Consider the following 19,924-nt stretch of genomic DNA (forward strand, 5'->3'; position numbering starts at 1 on the left):
AATAGATTTTTAGTTGAGGGATTATTGCTACAATTTACTCAAAAGTTAATAATTTAACTATTAAAATTTCTCACCACTTACATAAAAATATGTGGTATACCATTGTTCCGACCGTAATAAAAATTTCTCACGAGAAAGAGGGGCGGAAAGAATTAACAAAATGTACTTGGCTAAAGGGTGGAAAAGTGTGTCTAGCAACTTTTTATAAGATTATGAAGGGAATGAAAGTTGAGAGAAAGGAAGCACTTTGAAGGGAGTGAGAAAAAGAAGGGCGCTTCACTAAAAGGGAACTGGGAAGGGTAATTTGAGATTAGAGGATACGGAAGAATGTCTGGATACGGAGGATTCATTTTTCGCGCCACGTGGTTGGAGTTGCTGGTGGTCCGTCTCTGTTACCAAAGTACCGGTGCTGCAGCTTCCATCTTGAATCTTTTGCGAAACTGAGTTTTCTTATTCAATGTAGTTTGGATTTTTAAATGCTTGTAATTGAATTGAATGTAGACCTGACAAGCTGGTTGTGTTTATCTTATTTGTGTTGTTGTCGTATTATATTCATTATTTTAACTGATTATATTATGTCAAATTTGGTATTTTAATGGATGACCCGATAAAGACCAAATCAGTTAACAGGGTGACTCATAACCTATTAATTTTTTATCGTTCCGCATCAGGTTAACGAATCGTACACGAAATTGATAGGCCTAATTAAATGTAATTCCTCTAGGTATTTCACTGTGGGGTCGGAAAATGTCGTACTAATAACATAAAATCACCTTTTTTTTTTTTTTTTTTTTTTTTTGTTACAATGAGTAGGAAAATTTAGCGTAAATATTATATTTGAAGCTTCTTCAAATATTTATGATCATAAATATTTAGGAGTTATCAAATTAGACTTTCATCAAGTTTACTCAATTTTAATCCCATCTCTAATATCCTAACAAGGCAACGTTCCTTCATTCTTAATTTTATCACTCACTACTTCCATAGTTACCAAATCCCATGGACCCAACAAATCTCCATTCAAACAGACCCAAAATGTTTGATCGATTTAAAAAAATGATAACAAACGTATAACAAGTCATGAGGTGCCAAAAAATGTAGGTTTACGCGGACCGGTGTCATGAGGTGCCAAGAATGATCGAGTGCTTAATTCTTTGAAAAAAAACACACACATATTATGTTGCTAAATTACGAATCTTTTGCATATTTAGTATTTGACATCCAAAAAGTGAAATGGCAGTTTAAAAAAGATAGGGCATATATGCAACCGTTGAGTATGTATACGCCGACCAGTGTCATGCATTCATGGCAAACAACTCCAAGGCCATTCTCTTCCTAAATAGTTCCATGTCTGCTTGCCTGAAATTCAGTGGTTTTCCCAAACTCAAGTGCTCAAGAAACTTGAGCATGAACACCCCGCAGTCCCCGCTGCTAAGGAATATTCATTGAAATTATTTACAAGTTAACAATTTGGATGACAAACAAAATTCATTATATATTATGTACCAAATTACTATGAAAAGCTCACCTGGCAGACTGTCGTGGGATGTCGCCTTCTGGATGTACCACCTTAAATGGTGTACTGAGAGGGTTCAACTCAGGCCTTTGTGCATAGAAGCCCGACTGGACAAGCAACGACGGCAGCATTGTTGCCATGGGCTTCAATATGTCAAAACTGAACTCATCTTCTGGCGTAGATTGAGACCTCGTCGAATCGTATATGGTTAACTTTCTCCGCATTAAGTCCACACATACAGCTATCCAATGCCGATTCTTGATGTTCACCGGGAGGTATAGCTGCATGCCATTATCGCACATTGATTGATCATCTAACTGCTAGTTTTTTTGGTCATGACCTAACATAGAATATGTAATACATCCATATATATGTATATGTATATGTATATGTATATGTATATGTATCTGTATAGGTATACTTACAGACTCCTACATTCATATATATGCATATGTATATGTATATGTATATGTATCTGTATAGGTATACTTACAGACTCCACTTCACTCCACGGTCGAGAATGTTTAGGCGACTTTCCAAGTGGATAGTCCAACGTGTCTGAATCCCAGTTATAGGTAGGGGTGGGCATAAAAACCGCCAAACCGCAAAACCGCATCGAACCGTAAGAAAAAAAACCGAAAAAAACCATGTTGACCGGAAAAGTCAACTTTGAGTGAAAAACCGAACCGAACCGTTCAAACCGGTTTTGGTTCCGGTTTCGAATGACCAAGAACCGGCCGAACCGAACCGAACCGTTTTATTAATAATAAATAAATAAATTATATATACACACACATGTCATGGTATAATAGGTTGAAAAATAGGTTGAAAAATTGTGTACAGGAGCTGCTGCTTCTTGCTTGCTCTCTGAAGTCTGAAAACTTGCAATTTGTTTCATCATTTTTTTGTTTGTTGACTGATTGACCAGTGCATATGTATTTTAGTTGTCTCTTTTTGTTGACTTGGTGCCACTACCAAAGACATTTGCATTAAAAAAGATGTGTTGTATGCAACTTTATGTAATCAGTTTTAGAAGATGTATTTGAATGCATAATTATTTGGTGTTCAAATAATTTATTATTAGGAACCGTAAACCGGCAAGAACCGAATCGGAACCGATGTAGACCAAACCGTAATGTTCTAGTCATAAATTTAAGTGGAACCGCACCGAATCGAATCGTTAATATATTTCGGTTCCAGTTCCAATTTAGGGATGAAACCGCACCGAACCGCACCGTGCCCACCCCTAGTTATAGGAGTCAGGGTTATGCTGGAAAGCGTCCCATCGCCCATTCATCCAACTCTACAATATATATACCAAAAAGAAAAGAAATAAAGAAAGAAAATCCTGAATGGTTAGCCACAGTACATTAGATATTAACAGAATGGTACGTAAAGCGGTAATATAAGTATATTTCATCATGTTTGGTTTTGTTATCACTAATTCTTACCCAAAACACAGTGTCCATGATGGCGCAAGATGGAGACAAATGTTGGGACTGAAGATATGAATTCTTGCGAGCAAAATGCAGGAAAACATCTACATGCTGTGCATAGACACTTGATTAGAATCTAGAATATATCTCATCATGTTTGGCTTTGTTATTATAACTAAAATACGAGAGAGACCACGTTTGAACCACCTCTCTAATAAGCATGGGACCTATTTGTACTGTGGAGTCTCCTTGTAATAGAGAGAATTTTTAGATGTGGTCTATATATAAAAATTGGAATCCCTAACATGACTGGTTAATTAGCAAGCGCGGGTACACTTACCGAGTCACTCAACCACATGCCCGCCGTCATCAAGTCTATAAACCATTCTTTTGATGCCTCAAAAATTTCCAAGTCGTGCCATCTTCCATGAAAATAATTAAGCGATCATAAGCAATCATATAAACCATTCTTTTGATCGATGCTTAAAAATTTCACAAAGAGACACACACATGCATATATGCATAAATGTCATAAATAAATCGATGAAGGAATTATGAAATAGCTAGCATATACCCCGCGCTTGGGTCATCCAGCCACGCATTAAACTTTCTCAGAGTCAGTTCCCTAGCCTGGACCTCACTGTCAATGCTTCTTGAAACAATTGTTGATTCCGAAATGTTCATGTCGTCCCTCTCCAATTCGCTCATCCCCTTCCAGTCCATCTCGTTCTTTATCTGCATTAACACACATATGAACTATACAGTTAGTTCTATGAGACTATTCGAAATTCAAAGTCAAACAAATGGAAGATTTAATTTACTTGTATGTGGTTGATAATTTGGGCCATGTAATTGTCAAGTTTATCTGTTAATTTCTCCCCGAGTGCCTTCACCTCTGCTTGTAAGTCGAACCTAACACTGCTTACATGTGATTGAACTATTTTATTCATCACATCTCTCTTCTGCATCCTGGTGAATAGAAACTAGTCGTGAATATACATGAAGGAAAATCGAACAAGATAATCAAACATAAAAGTTTGCATACCTTACGACTATAAGATTAGTCTGTTTGAGGAACCTATTTTCTTGGGCCATCTCCATTCGTAAGTTTTCAAGATAGGGTAAGTAGGGTTCCCATAACTTTTTCGTTTCTTCATCACAGACCACTCCTTCTAACTGATCAAGATACACAACTGACAGGGGCAACTTATTCACTTTGGAGCACCGCGTCATGTTGAGGTTTCTTAAACTGGACATGTTACCTATGTCTTCAGGCAACTCCGTAATACTGTAGCAGTCAGATATGTCGAGAAAGTTTAACTTGTTGAGGTTCGTAACTGAACCTGGTAACTCCGACAATTTTGAGCAGGAGTTCAACCTCAACACTTCTAAATTTATCAGGTTTCCAACCTCTTCAGGCAAGGTAGATAGCTTATGAAAATTGGTGATGCTGAAGTTCTTCAGGAGAACAAAATCATAGAGCTTGGGCGGAAACTTCAGCATATTATTCTCCTGTTCTATCTTTATCTTTATCTTTACTAGGGTCATCAGTGTAGCTGATATATGAATGGGACTGCTGCTGGAGCCTTCATGATCGATACGCATACACATCAATAAAAGTTATGCTCAGTAGACAATAAAGCTAGCTAGTGCTTTACTCCAAAAAACAAATCTCAACTATTGACAACGTTCATTTTTTATTGTCCATCAGTTAAAGATTGTCATTTGAAAACATGTGGTCTTCCTAGCAATAGCAAATCTACCTTGAACGGTGGTAAAAGTTAATGCTCAAAAAAGGTATTAAAACATTACCCACTAGAATAGAGAAGTAGAAGAAGGAGAGGTGGATTGAGATCAGCTATACCTAGGATTTTCTCAAGATGAAACCCTTTAACTGTTCGCAATATTGTGTCTCTCAAACTTCCTTCAGGAGCAGTCTGCACAAGCATTGACTTGACATCCGAACCAACTGTTAGTGGAGGTGCGCGCCAAGCTTTATTTTCAACTTGATTTCGTACCACGTCAATGACTAGATTGAGCTGCTTCTCTATCTTCTTTGCCGAAATCCTAGTTTTCTTCCCATCCCTTGCTGCCTGCACGGTTAGTACCTTTAAATGTGTTTTGAGAGACCCGTCCAGTTCCACAAGTTGCTTGGTGCACGTACGGTTTTTGTACCACTTATCAACTGTTGACAACTTGCAAACAAGCTTTACGCCCTCTTCGATTTTGCTATGGAAAGCTGCTATTTCCTTGCACGAGGGATCCAATTCGTCGTTGCAATCTCTCATCTCGTCAACAATTGGTTTTAGAGAATCTAGCGTGGTTTGGAGATCACCGAGGAGGGGCTTATTGCTTTTCCAGAGTTTTTGAACGCCTCTATACAGCTCTGAAAATACTGTCCCAAGAGCAGCCCCAGCAACAAGCTCCCCTACTACAGCCATGCATTACCTTGATTCTTGACAACAAAACCAAACGCCAAAATCTGAAACTCAAAACCAACCTCAGATTTCTAACCAGATCGGAGATAAAGTAAGTAATACAAATATGAAATATGTAAAGCTAAACGAGATGAAAAATATTCTAGGTAGACTGGTTTAACGCACCGTAAAGCAGCAGCAGCAGCAGCAAGTCAGCAGGTGTTCCTAGCTAGAAATTAGGCTCTTGGGTTCCATGTGACCTCTTTCTCCTTTGATGTAATCTTGCTTAAATTAAGGAATGCTGTTGTCTTAGTGATTAAGGAGAAGGTTGCGTGTAAACACAAAAATTTCTAATGGTCATTGGCTTACGTCACTTATTAATTCCCATCCTTCGTCACAATTTCTTGAGCTGACTTTTCGTATTTGTTTAGGTCAATTCACCCTTGATTGGAGATTTACAGAATTTTCCAAACTCATCAATTTTCCAAACCGCGTTCAGTGTTATGTATTCTTTCTAGAAATTGTATGGATGGATCGGAGATTCGTAAACCGCGTGCACAATGTTATATGTTCTTCTGGAAAATGCATGATGGTGTCGGGGCCTTTCCTAATCAAACGTGTTAGGTGCGAGACTGCTATTTTTCTTTTTGGGGTCAATACAAATGAACTAATCTCACCATCAATAAGGCTTTGCCTTTTGCCTTTAAGTAATGTTTAAGCATTGTGACTAAAATGCTGGAGGAACTTAAAGAAAGTTGAAGATGTACCATAAAATTAATTGGTGATATAAGGAGTAGCTTAATTTTTTATAAGTACTTGCATGGTTTGGTAACCGATGTAGGATTTTGTCCTCAATTCTCACAAAACTTACATGCATTTTTTTATTTGTTGTTGCTTAGTTACATGAAGTGCTCGACGAAATGCCTAATTGAAATTTTTTGTCGGTGATGACAATGGTCATTTTGAATAGCTTTGTTAGAACTTTCGTCCTTTCTTCGCCCCTTTTAATTCTCTATTTTGGGTGGAATTTGTATTGGTGTTGCTCAAAGTACCATTGTTCATGGATCAATATACATGAATTTTTAGTTTAGGATCAAAACTCCAATTGAGCCAAATTGAAGGATCAATGCTTCAATTTGTTTTTTTTTTTTTAAATTCCTTATATGTCAAAGAATGTGGTCTATTATAGTAATTGTCTATTGGATTTTTTTCTTTGAGGAAAATTGACACACCCCGATCGAGATCAGGGCATGCTGGCCGTCACGTGGAAGCATAGTACGGAAGCTAATAAAATAAAATGATAAAATAATAAAAATGATGATACGAATAAATAAAAACCAGCTTTACACAAAGTAATAACGAACAAGTGCAAGCGTAAGTGTGAACACTAAGTTCAGAGCACGAAAACCTAATGCAGTCCGGGAGAAAATGACACAACAAAAGTACACCCGAAGGTGGTCCTACACTGGTAGTAGTCTGTCAGATATGCCGGGAAAATCCTCAGGGAAGCCACCAAACGTGCTAGCCAACTAGAACCTGGAGAGGCGCAAAACAAAAGCGTGAGTGGGCAAAAACAAAGCTTTTCAAAAGCCATTTCATAAATAAGTTCTAACTCCTCGCCGTAAAACCTGTATACTTCCCAGAAAATATAATATACATATATAAAAATCATGCTTAGAAATATGCTATGCCAAAACCTCGAAGTAAAAATGCAAGTGCTCAGGTAATATCACATCAACGTCATAGAATCTGTCAGCCGGAGTCACCTAATGTGACCTGTACGGCTGAATCTAGAGCTCAAATCTCCGTCTCACTAACTATACCTGCACACGAGTCGGAACCACCTAAGGTGGTCTGTACGACAGGCCTGGGTGTAATATAAGTACGCTCAAGTGCTACGATCACGTGAAGGCTGGGCGAATAATCGCGGGTCACCTACGAGTCGGAACCACCTAAAGTGGTCTGTACGACATGACTGTGCACCTAACTTGGATCCAAGATGAGCGTGTGGTGCGGGAGGTGAACATCACATGAAGGACTGTGCCCAACTCTGGGCGGGAGCACTAACACCGGGGGTGCAGGTTATGAGCTCTCTATGCATCTCAAATCACTACTGAACATAAACATAAATCATACTTACCTGGCACTCACCTGTGCGTCCACAACACCAGTACACACACATATATAAATGCAACTAACAATGCATAACAAACGGCAATATAATGTATGGCATATAACGAATAAACGTTTTAAATCACTTTCTGGGAAAAGTATAAGTATATAGGTATATATGGAAAACCAAAAGCCCATTCACTGGTATGTGGAGGGGTCGTAACCCCCTAGCCTCGAGTGACCACGCTCGTCCTCGGGATAGGTATCACCTATATGCGAAACAACTATAAAAACGTTAATTTTAAAGCATATAACCAACCTTAAGAAATAACTTCTCATACAATGCTCAAATGGGGTGTATGAATACACCAACGTGATCTACTTAACCTCAGGAACATCCCCATATTTTTAGAAAAAAATTTCACCATCGCACGCACCCCCACGCGCAGGCACGCTGACGGCGTCAGTTAACGCCATCAGGAATATTCCGTTAACTTTAACGGATTCCGTCAACGGCGTTAGGAATATTCCGTCCAAACTGACGGAATATTCCATCGTCTTCTCCGGCGCCGTCGCCGGCGCCGGAAAATCGGGAAAATTTTCAAATCGTCCTATCTTCTTCGTTTTTCAATCAAATTTCACAAAATTGGTACCAAATTGAAGCTTACAACGAGAGGAATAAGTTCATACCACTTTCAAGTGCTAAAATCCACGAAATATCGCCGGGAAAACACTACCAACTCCGGCCAACCTCGAAACTTGCGATCCCGACGTCCAAAACCTTCAAATGAACCACCCCGAGCCTCCTAAGGACCTCACCAAGCTTCCTACAAGTTTGAAATTCCCAAAAACATAAGAATTTACGTGTGCATGAACAGTGACAAAATCGGGGTATCCTGAGTTCGACGTGAAAACGAAGGTATCCTTACCTGAAATGGGTATGGTTGAACTCCTACGGACCTCACGAGCATGAATATGTACTTTGTTTCTTCGATCTGTGAAGATTTGGGTGGTTTCTATATAGGTCCGTACAAATGGAGGGGAAAAATGGAGAGAGAGGGCTCGAGACAGGTGCAGGGACAGGGAAAGGGTGAGGGAAAATATGGGAGAGTGTGTGTGGGGTCCACAATCAGCCACACCAAGCTCAAAAACAACTACACAACGAAATTTCACACTAGGGGCAGAATCATCTTTTCAAGCGTACGTTTTTAAAATTTCCGGGACGGGCTGTCACAAAAATATTGGGGTAAATTAGTCAATAAACATTAGTTATGTTTTAATTGGGTTTGAAATGCAAATGTTGGATTCAATAAAAATATTTCATTAAAATTAGACAAATATTAGCACGTGATCTAATATCATAGCGGATAGAAACAAATATTTTATGAGTCATCTACGTACATTTTATTATTATTATTTTTTATTAACCAAAATTTTCCATTTGGAATTTTTTATTGAGAAATATATTTTGTGAAATTTAGAAATATATTTTCCATCCATTTGTTTGCTAATCCATAAACAAATTCAATTTTCTCATATTTCACTATCAAAATTTCTTCTTTTTTCTTCTTCAGAATTTGAATCTTTTTACATCAAAATTTTTGTAAAGCTAAAACAAGATTGATTATACAACAACTAATTCCAAAATTATTAGCCAAGAAAAAAGAACAACAGAATACAAAGTTTAACAAATTATAAAGTTGAGGGTGGGAATTATAGATCTTTTACACGTTGGCGGAAAAAAAACTAACTACTCTCAAACGTATAGATGACTAGTAGAAAATACGAGGCTATTTTATGAGATTTTAGCCCTTAAATTGAAGATGGTTTTAGAGATTGATGAGCTCCTTGTTGCTGCAGGCTGAGCTTTTGCCGAGAATTCATCATAGAAACTTAACCTCACTTATTGGATATTGTGATGATACCAACAACTTGGCACTTAAATACAGGTACATGCCTAACGGAAACTTAAAAGAATCTCTCGCCGGTATGTAGTTCTATATTTAATAAGCATTGTCATCCAGTAAAGGGTTTCAAAATATTGAAGTGTCATGTTAATGGCTGTAGATGCAGATAGAAAGCTCACATATGACTTGGGAACTGAGACATCGGATAGCATTAGATATTGCGTTAGGTTGGTGCTTCGTGTTATTTTGTACGCCAATATATTTGCGTAAGTTCATGTGCCTAATTCAACCCATGTATATTGTGAAATTTGGCTCACAGGGCTGCAGTACTTGCATAAATAATGCAATCCACGTATTGTGCGCAGAGATGTAAACACTGCCAACATTCTCTTAAGCGAAAACTTGGATGCAAAAATAGCAAATTTCAGTCTGTCCATGGTTTTTCCCAATGATAATAAGATTCATGTTGTGGCATCGGTTATGGGTACAGTGGGGTATATTGATCCCGAATATGTTTGGATTTCATGTTCTTAGAATTTTGGTCGTATAAAAAAAAAACAAAACAAAGCTATGAGCGATTTATGATTACTTTTTTTTTCTTTTCTTTTTTTGACAAGAAACGATAGCGTAGTATTTCATTAATCAACACAAACAATTACAAGCGTGTCATTGGGTACATTGCTCCAGTGACCAATAAATTGATCTGGAATGAATTTGCACAGACAAATAAATAAGAGTAAACATACAATAGCCAAGCGCATAAGTGCTACCAGTACAGATATGTCACAATAAACGATAGCCTCAATAGAGAAATACAAGCAGCCTCAATAGTCATCGCTGAATAACGAGGTCACATAAAGTCATCGCGTTAGAGCGAAATCACATCAAGTCAGATGAGACCACATCACACATCGCGTAAAGGCGAAGACCAATCTAGCCAAAACAACAGCACCACCACGGTGCACGTAAGGTGAGTGGAACACAACTAGACTACACCGAGAAGGGATCCGCTGGTCAGCTCATCACAGTAGGGGACGAGGCACTCAGGTCCATGCCACCTACAGATTCACCGGACAGTGGGGGTACCGTCATCCACACATCGAAAACCATAAGAGCAGCCGCAACAGACAGCGGAGCCGCCAGGTTTCATTATGGAAGGATGAATGAAAAAATTGATGTTTATAATTATTGGGTAGTTCTATTAGAGCTAATTACTGGCCAACTTGCAATCATAGAAAGTGATGATCTTGACCACATAGTGGAGTGGGTGAATCCTGAGTTCCAGAATGGGGATTTAACAACTATTTTGGATCGAAGGATTCGAGGAGAGTTCGACGTGAATTCGGTCTGGAAAGCATTAGAGACAGCAATGGCATGCACAACTTTCACCTCCCAACATAGAGCCACCATGGCTTTTGTGCTGTGCCAATTAACACAATGTTTGGAAATGGAGGTGTCTAGGCATCGAGAAAGAACTCCAGGCTAAAATGAAGAAACTCGTGGCACGATTTCACAATACCATAGTTCACCTGGAGTGATTTCCATATGTTCATATTCCACAAATGCAGGTTCCATGACAGCACCATTTGCTCGGTAGCCATTTAGGCTTTAACTTTGCTGGCTCCTACACTATTGTTTGAAATTCTTTGTTTACTACGTTGTTAAGCTTTTTTATCCATTTAAGTTTTATGATTTGGTGCATAGTTTCTCTGTAATTAAATTCATTTTTCGTGAATTCAATCAGCAGAAGCGGGTAGATTCAACAAGTAATAAAAAGGCAAAAGCTGCTTCCTTCCAAAAATTCGGTGGCAGAAAATTAACAAATTACACCATAAATTATTATTAGTTTCATGTCATTATTCCATCTCTAATAATACTTCCAACAAACCCTACTTCATGCATTCAAACTAATCATAACAATTATCCAAGTCCAAATCAATGACTTAAAACCCTATCATGTTGTTGACAAATCTTCCACCGTCGGATCACAAAGCTTATCACTCACATGTCAGGTAAACAGAAATCCAAAGGTGGAAACAAGCCCAGATTAGGATTTCATAGATACTTCCCCTTTATCTTGAATTCCAATTCAGGTACCACAATTTCAAAGATGTCACGTCTAAAGTAGTTGGTACAGTTAGATCTTTGTTTAAAATAAATAATAAAGAAATTCCCAAAAGTTTACTATACGTCTTTGGTTCAGTTGAGTTATGTGGTATAGTTGAATGTGCAATCACGAGAATCTAATATTGTGATACAGTTGAATGTGTGATAACAAAATCTAATACCTAAGAACATCTAAAAATTCTCATACTCAAACATAAATTGTTTGGTACACAAGAAATTCTTAAGTACGGACAATCGTGATATGTAACCAAGTATCATGCTGCTCATGAACTTGCCCATGTTGCTTTAAAGGAGAATTCTGGTTGTTATCATTAATTCACAATAATATTTATTTGTAAAACTGGCGTTTCAAAAAGAACAATGTCACAAATTCAACCCAATGCTTTGTTGTGATGTCTGAGCTTTTTAAGTCGAATTCTCTCTTTTTAGGGTATTATTTTCAATAATTTTGTATTAAGTCTAAGTGTTAGAGTTGTGAGCTTATATATTATTCAATCAATAAATTTTGGAGGGGTTTAATGAAAAGCTCATTGCTACAACTTGGTTTTAATCATAAGGACATTTTGGATATGAAATATCTATATTAGGTCAAGCTATTTTTTTATTTACTTTTATATCATTATTTCATTCATCATGGCTGATTCTACAAAGAAATTTACATTTTGTTTGATACTTAAATTATTGTACGTAATTTTGCATTGATTGCCAAACACCAGTGGGATGGCTATAGGATTCATTAGCACCTGCCCCATGAAAACAACAACTCATCTCATTACAGCAATTACAACGAAGGCAGTGTTGGAAAATTTTCCTCTATCTTAGAAGATGGTAGATCTGCAAATCCAAACAAATTGTAAACAAGATATTACTGAAAATACACGTAGTGATCAACTTGTATACCAAATGACATATGTAGAATTTGTATAGTCGTTCCATGAATTCCAATCGTCTACAATTACTTGGAGGTTTTTTTATCTGATGACTCTCATTAGCACTGAAGAGCGAATACGTATTTAATTTGAATCTCCTTATCGAACATACACTTTTAAATATACTAATGAAGTTGTTATTATTATTTTTTTATAAATATCTTTAATTTACTTTGTTAAAGTTGGGTCTACACTATCATCTAAAATTGTCGAGAAAAATTATAGATAAAAATGAATTTATATTTATGTGATTTTGCTCTGCTTTCACTTTTTTGTCATGTTAGACTCTCTCCGATAGAGAACCTAAACAAAGTCTTTATAATAGTACAATCTCTAAATATGAAAATAAAAAGGTTTTTAAGAGTCGAAATTAAAGTCTTTAAAATATTCCAATTTTCTTTGTCAAAAAGTATTTCAATATATAAAAACTCGTTAAATACTTCAAAAAAAAAATCTCAAATGTGAAAATTGTATAAAGCGCCTTTGTTGATTTTGTGCAGAAAAGGGACCCACACCAGCTGGTTTTTTGTCTTTGCTGCACACCAGCTGGTTTTTTGTCTTTTACCTTGTTTGTTGATCCCACCCACGTGAATTTTTCATTTTGGTTTTTCACGTAATTTTGTTTTAATTGTTGAAAAGCTAAGGGTAGAGATATTTTTTTAATTTTTCCATACATGAATAATAATTATTCAATATTTTAGATTTTATATTAATATGAAAATTACACTATAAGAACTTTTCATAAAAAACAATATTTTTTTTAAAGACCCGAATATTTCTTTCAAATCTTTAAATAAGCTCTTAGAAATAGTGGTGAAAGTTCCTAAATAGGGATCCGAAGAACATTCTTGTCCATTTTATCTCAATTTAATGTAAATATATTGTTGTATGAAAATACTTGTAAACACGAAAAATTCCTGAAACAAGAGACAAGAATACGTGTACAAAATATATTTTGTGTTTAATGATTTTGGGGTTACAATCTCTTTGTAATTTGATCCTCTGATTCTATCTTCGTAGGGTGTAGGTTTGTGGATGAGTTGTTGATCCAAAGGGCCGTCGGGGCTTGATCTAGGGATGAACAGTTGATGAACGGATCTTCGAGGGCTTTTGGGCTTGATCTTGAAGACTGGGTGTATGGATTTCTTCAAGGGCTTTTGGGCTTGATCTTGAAGGTTGATGGATGAGCGGATCTTCAAGGGCTTTTGGGCTTAATCTTGAAGAACGATTGGATGTGTGAATTTGTTGAGGTTGTTGATCCAAAGGGCCGTTGGAGCTTGATCTTTAGGATGAACGGATGATGAACACTTTCTTCAAGGGGCCGTCGGGGCTTGATCTTGAGTCGGTGGAAGTTCTTCAAGGGCCGTTGGGGCTTGACCTTGAAGGAGGATTTGACGAAGAACGAAGAGTGTTTTCTTGATCCTTCGGGATTTGCTTGAGAGCTTTAGAGTTTCAAGGCTTCAAGGTTTTGGTGTGATGTAAATTCCCTTCTTTCTTTCTTTCCTTCTTTCTTCCTTTCTTCCTCCCTCAAATGAATGCCTTGGCTTCCTATTTATAGAATTCCAGAACTTGATTTTTGGATTTAAATAATCAGATGAAATAAATCATTTCTGCCAGATATTGACACGTGTCCTATTTGATGACCTTTCCAATTTATTTCGATTTTTCGTTGAGTCACACGCTACATGTAAAATTTATGTGACACGTAAGCGTTGAAATTTTAATTATTGGTTAACATTCATTTCACCGAAATTTCGATGTCTACAAATGCCCCCACTTCAAGGCGCGTCGTTGACATGTGCTTGTCACGTGTATGAGATGCGTTTTGAAGTTCCTTAATGTAGATGTCGATCCAAGGGCCGTCGGGGCTTGATCTTGAATTGGGCTGGAAATTTCTTCAAGGGCCATCGAGGCTTGATCTTGAGTTCGACTGGAAATTTCTTCAAGGGCCATCAAGGCTTGATCTTGAGTTCGACTGGAAGATTTTCTGGTTTCCTCCAATCGTTGATTTTCCACAAGCTTAATCTTGAACTGGGCTGGAAGATTCTTTTGGTCTCCTCCGAAGGTCTGAACTTGCTCCTTTTATCTGGAGTTGAATTTGATTCAAGGGTGGTGAACACTTGATTTTGAATCAGACTTGTGATTTCTTCAAGGGCCATTGAGGCTTGATCTTGAACTGGGCTGAAGGATTCTTCTGGTCTCCTCCGCTCGTTGATTTTCCTTTGTGCTACTCTTGAACTGGGCAGCAGGATTCTTCTGGCCACCTCCGCTCGTTGATTTTCCTTTATGCTACTCTTGAACTGGGCAGCAGGATTCTTTTGGTCTCCCCCCGAAGGTCTACGAGCGGTTTCAGGATATGGCAGGCAAGTACGAGATGGAGGTGCTGACCTGTTTCTTTGTTCAATCTTTCCAATTCGTATTGAATACGAATTGAAAAAATTGAAGTTTCCTTGTCCCTTCTCTGGCAGTGTATCAACCGTTGAAGATGACTACTCGAGAGCAATACTAGGTAAGCAATCAGGAATAGATTCCAGGTAGTCGGTTCCAGATCGGAAGACTGACTCCAAGTGTCGCTGACTGCTCTCTTTCACTTTGCCATGCAAGTAAGAACAAGGACAAAGGAAAGGACATGGAGAAGGCATGATATGAGATACCTTTGCTTTCAAAGAAGCAGCGAATGAATCAGCACATATATTTGTTGTGCTTGTCTCCACATGCTTCGATGTATCATTTTCGCTTGCCTTACTTGCTCCCCTTTGCAGAAGTGGTATTTCCTTATGCAGGTTTAGCATCTTCTCTTGTAGTATTTGTCCTCTGATGCAGGAGTTGAATGCAACCTTTGCATTTAAATGGTGCTTCACTCCTTGGTGGCAACTGGTTTGAGTGGAGGTTCCGACATATTGCTTTCTCTGTCCTTGTCTTGGTAGGTGAGAACAAGGGCAAAGGAAAAGATAGGGAAAAAGCATGATATGAGATACCTATGCTTTCGCCCTTGATGATATGAGATACCTTTGCTTTTGAAGAAACGGTGAATGAATCAGCACATGCTTCAATCTATCGTTTCCTCCTGGGTCATCTGTACTCCAGGCATCTGGTAACTTCAAAGGTTGAATAGGTTTTCTCAAAGGAAGAAGAAGAGTTGTGTATTTCGAGAGGCTTTGCTGGGAGTGCGCCCTCAGAGGTGAGGAAGAGTTGGGCATTTTCTTCAGGTATGCCTTGCCATAAAAGATGAAGGTCGACGTATATAGGGATTTCTTAATAGCAAGTGTTGGTCTTGTTCTTTTACCCTTGTCGACAAACGTCTCTTCGATATCTGAACGACGCCTCTTCGATTTCTGAGCGACGCCTCTTCGATTTCTGAACGAGCGCCACTTTTGACAAAGTTGCACGCTTTTTCTGAAAAGCAGAGAAAGCGTTGCCGAACTTTGCGCTTGTCGGCTAAAGACGTGTAGTCGCGATGATGGCCTCCACGTGTTTTCGACTTTGTCAGATATCTTTTGACAAAGTTGAACGCATTTTCTGAAAAGCTGCGAACGCGTCGCCGAACTTCACGCAGGAAAATCCGGATTTTTGAATCGGTGGTCGTGTCGCTTGGCTTTTTACAGAGGTATCGATCATTCCAACATACACACTCTGAAAATTGCCCATTCTTGAAAATCGTCTCTGGCCTTTTGAGAATTATCTCCATCCACCTCTTCTCTCTGAACACCTTTGAAAAATGGCTAACTCATCGAACCTTTGCTTAGATTTGAGTCTCAGCAGCGATCCGGTTGTGCCCCGTCAAGGTAATGTATGGCGCCCTTCTTTTTTATCTTCTAACGGTCCTCTTACAGGTGAAGACTCTGTGATGAAGGACGCAACAACAGCTACGATAGTAGCTAGGAACCTCCTCACTCCTGAAGATAGTCGACTGCTTTCAGGACGGTCCGATGAGTTGGCCGTTCAAGAGTCCCTCGCTCTCAGTGTTCAGTGTGCAGGCTCTGTGTCCAACATGGGCCAACGCCTACTTGCTCGCTCCCGCCAAGTTGAATCCTTGATGGCAGAGGTGGAAAGTCTTAAGCAAGAGATCAAACTGCTTAAGTACGAGAATAGAAGTTTGCATGTGCTTGCAAATAACTATTCGTCGGGCATGAAGAGGAAGCTTGATGAGCTGCAAGAATCCAATGGTCGAATGCAAAGTGACCGTCAAAGTGACCGTCACAGGCTTGCGACTTTCTTCCAGAGGCACATTTTTCCTGCGTCATCTAGCGTTCCACCCATATTTGAGGCCTGGAATGCTCTAGCTCCGATGTCTTCCGCTCCGATGCCTTCCGCTCCGATGCCTCCTGCTCCGATGCCTCTCGTTCCGAGAGTTTTGCCAAGTAATGGGGCTTCACGTGAACATCCTTTGTGAAAGCTCCATCTTTTTTTTTTTTTTTTTTTTTTTTTTTTTGTACACACTTGTAATTTCTCGGAGATCAATGGACATGCTTTATTTTATTCAGTGTATTGTGCTAAATACAGATAAAACATATACATCACCAAGATTTTTTTTTTTTCTTTTTTTTTTTTTTTTTTTTTTTTTTACGGTGGTGCTGATCCACCAAAGATTTTTTCTTTTTTTTTATTTTTTTTTATTTTTTTTATTATTTTTTTTTTTTATTTTATTTTATTTTTTATTATTTTTATTTTTTTATTACTTTCATCATTACTTCCCAACATAATCATTTCCTTTTACTTTATTTTATTATTTTTATTATTTTATTATTATTTTTTTTTGCTTTCGGTGGCTGATCCACGAAAGATGCCTTTTTTTTTATTTTTTATTTTTTTTATTTTTTATTTTTTTATTTTATTTTTTTTTATTCTTTACTTTCATCATTACTTCCCAACATAATCATTTCCTTTTACTTTATTTTATTATTTTTTATTCTACATCGTCAGTTTTTTTTTCTTTATAAGAAGGTTGAGGCTGAAGGTTGAGGCTGCAAGGTTGAGGCTGAAGGTTGAGGCTGCAAGGTTGAGGCTGCAAGGTTGAGGCTGTCAAACCGACGAAGAACCCAGGAACGCATAAATTGGTGGTGTAGAAAGAGTGGTGTTGTGCAAAGATTGCAAAGGGATTTTGCTGTGTAATGCCTTTTGGTCACAGTCCTCCCCTGGTAGTGACGTTGCCGTGCCTCTTGCCGCTGCTTGGAGCTTGTTGCAGTGTGTCACTTTTACCGTGTGGGGTTATGCAAAAGACTGCAGCGAGTTTATGCTGTGTAGTGCCTTTTGATCATAATTTTCCTCGGTGGTGACGTTGTTGTGCCTCTTGCTGCTGCTTGGAGCTTGTTGCAGTGTGTCACTTTTACCGTGTGGGGTTATGCAAAAGACTGCAGCGAGTTTATGTTGTGTAGTGCCTTTTGATCATAATTTTCCTCGGTGGTGACGTTGTTGTGCCTCTTGCTGCTGCTTGGAGCTTGTTGCAGTGTGTCACTTTTACCGTGTGGGGTTATGCAAAAGACTGCAGCGAGTTTATGCTGTGTAGTGCCTTTTGATCATAATTTTCCTCGGTGGTGACGTTGTTGTGCCTCTTGCTGCTGCTTGCTGCACCGTCATCGCTGCACTGTTCGCTCCACACCATTGCACTGTCTGTTGTCCTGCTGTTCAAGTTTTGTGGCTGTTTTTTTTTTTTTTTTTTAACACATAACAACGTATGTACCTTTTTTTTTTTTTTTTTTTTTCTTCTCTTTTCTTTTGTAATAAAATTGAATTTCTTTTAATGAAACATTTATTTATTTATTTGATGTGACTGTACTTGAAGTTTTGAAGTTTCAAGTTGCCTACGTACTCTTCCAAAAAAGAGATCAAGTCATAACGTAGTTCAAATGAGTGATGGTTTTGATGATGATTTTGCCGTACACAGTTTATGCTCTTGCGGGCCAGGAGCGTTTGTTGTCACCTTTTAGGCTCGTGCATACCAGGAGCTTTTGGTGCCGTTTGCAGTTTCAGCTCATGCAGGCAAGGAGCTTTTGGTGCCGTTTGCAGTTTCAGCTCATGCAGGCAAGGAGCGTTTGTTGTCGCCTTTTATGCTCGTGCGGACAAGGAGCTTTGGTTGTCGCCTTTTAGGCTCGTGCGAACGAGGAGCTTTTTTGAATTTGTCAAACGATCTTAGAGAGGCATTCCTTGCAATCTTCATAGCAAGGAGTCTTGACTGAGTGATTGAAGAAGTCTTTGGGGAAGAAATCGCGCATCGTGATGGCAACGGACGATCTTTGTGTCATAACTTCATCATCCTCAACACTTTCATGTAGCTTTGAAGGTTGACGGTAGCTGCTTTGCCCCCTTTCCGATTGGTGAACTTGTGAAGGAGACCTATGTTTCTTGTGCATTTTCTTTGGAGTGACATAAGTTCATCCTTCATCTTCACTTGACTTGACTGACATGGTTTTGGAGCATGCCCCCAGCGGTTGAGGAGAAGATTTTGAATTCAAAGAGCCAGAAGTGACGGAGGTATAGTTTGATTTCACCACATCATTAAGATCTAGCTCGATGATCCCTTTCTGAGCCAACTTCATGATGAGATCTTTTAGCACAAAGCACTTTTCCGTCGGATGACCAATGAAGCGGTGGAATTTACAGTACCTTGGACTGTCAGTACGGTTCATCTCTTCTGGCCGTTTACACTCAGGTAGGTTGATCACCTTTTTTTCCAGCAAGTCATCTAACATGGCAACCACGTCAGAGTCAGGGAATGGATAAGTCTTCTCCTCAAGCTCCTTCAAAGTGCGTCTACGTATCTCTTGATCACGAAAAGCTTCGGTTTGAATCGCCTTGCCTCGTGTATGGGTTTTGACTGGAGTTGTGTTGAGCGTCATTGTTTCCTTGGTGGGTTTCCACGCAACCTTATCCATCTTTGGCCCCAAAACTTTGTCATTCTTGTAGTCGGCGATCTGTTCTTTCTTCCCATGACGGGTGATGCTTAACTCCATATCATGGGCGCGGGTGGCTAACTCCTCAAATGTTCGTGGTTTGATGCCTTGAAGGATGTAGTGTAGTCCCCACTGCATGCCTTGAACGCACATCTCAATGGCAGAGGTTTCAGAAAGCCGATCTTTACAATCCAGACTTAAGGAGCGCCATCTATATATGTAGTTGATGACAGGTTCATCTCTCCACTGTTTCGTACTGGTCAGCTCTAGCATGCTTACAGTACGACGAGTGCTGTAGAAACGGTTGAGGAATTCCCTTTCTAGCTGGTCCCAACTGTTGATAGACTCAGGTTCGAGGTCAGTGTACCAGTCAAAAGCGTTACTTTTCAGCGAACGCACGAACTGTTTGACGAGGTAGTCTCCCTCTGTCCCAGCATTGTTGCAAGTTTCAACGAAATGGGTGACATGTTGCTTCGGGTTGCCTTTTCCATCGAACTGCATGAATTTTGGGGGCTGATAACCCCTTGGCATCTTCAAAGCATCAATCTTCTTGGAGTAAGGCTTTGAGTACAGTACGGAGTCATGCGAGC

At 38.9% G+C, this 19,924-nt stretch overlaps 1 protein-coding gene across 3 annotated transcripts; it reads right to left on the minus strand.

Annotated features, from left to right (window-relative positions):
- Positions 1–1,027: 1,027 nt before the first annotated feature.
- Positions 1,028–5,663, minus strand: LOC148698819 (uncharacterized). Of its 3 annotated transcripts, none has more exons than XM_088689382.1 (9): positions 5,556–5,663; positions 4,817–5,434; positions 3,998–4,538; positions 3,774–3,921; positions 3,527–3,687; positions 3,293–3,374; positions 2,968–3,063; positions 1,529–1,797; positions 1,028–1,428 (listed from the first exon to the last, which is right to left on the minus strand). In XM_088689382.1, exons 2-9 carry the CDS (start codon positions 5,391–5,393, stop codon positions 1,296–1,298), a joined length of 2,007 nt encoding a protein of 668 aa, XP_088545508.1. In that variant the 5' UTR covers positions 5,394–5,434; positions 5,556–5,663; the 3' UTR covers positions 1,028–1,295. The 3 variants fall into 3 exon arrangements, with proteins under 3 accessions (XP_088545508.1, XP_088545503.1, XP_088545509.1); XM_088689377.1 differs by having other exon boundaries at positions 1,028–1,431; XM_088689383.1 differs by lacking the exons at positions 1,028–1,428; positions 1,529–1,797 and adding an exon at positions 2,554–2,819.
- Between the last annotated feature and the right edge of the window lie 14,261 nt (positions 5,664–19,924).

Source organism: Pyrus communis, chromosome 2 (genome assembly GCF_041283825.1).
Source record: "Pyrus communis isolate YQ-2024b chromosome 2, ASM4128382v1, whole genome shotgun sequence".
Lineage (NCBI taxonomy): Eukaryota > Viridiplantae > Streptophyta > Magnoliopsida > Rosales > Rosaceae > Pyrus > Pyrus communis.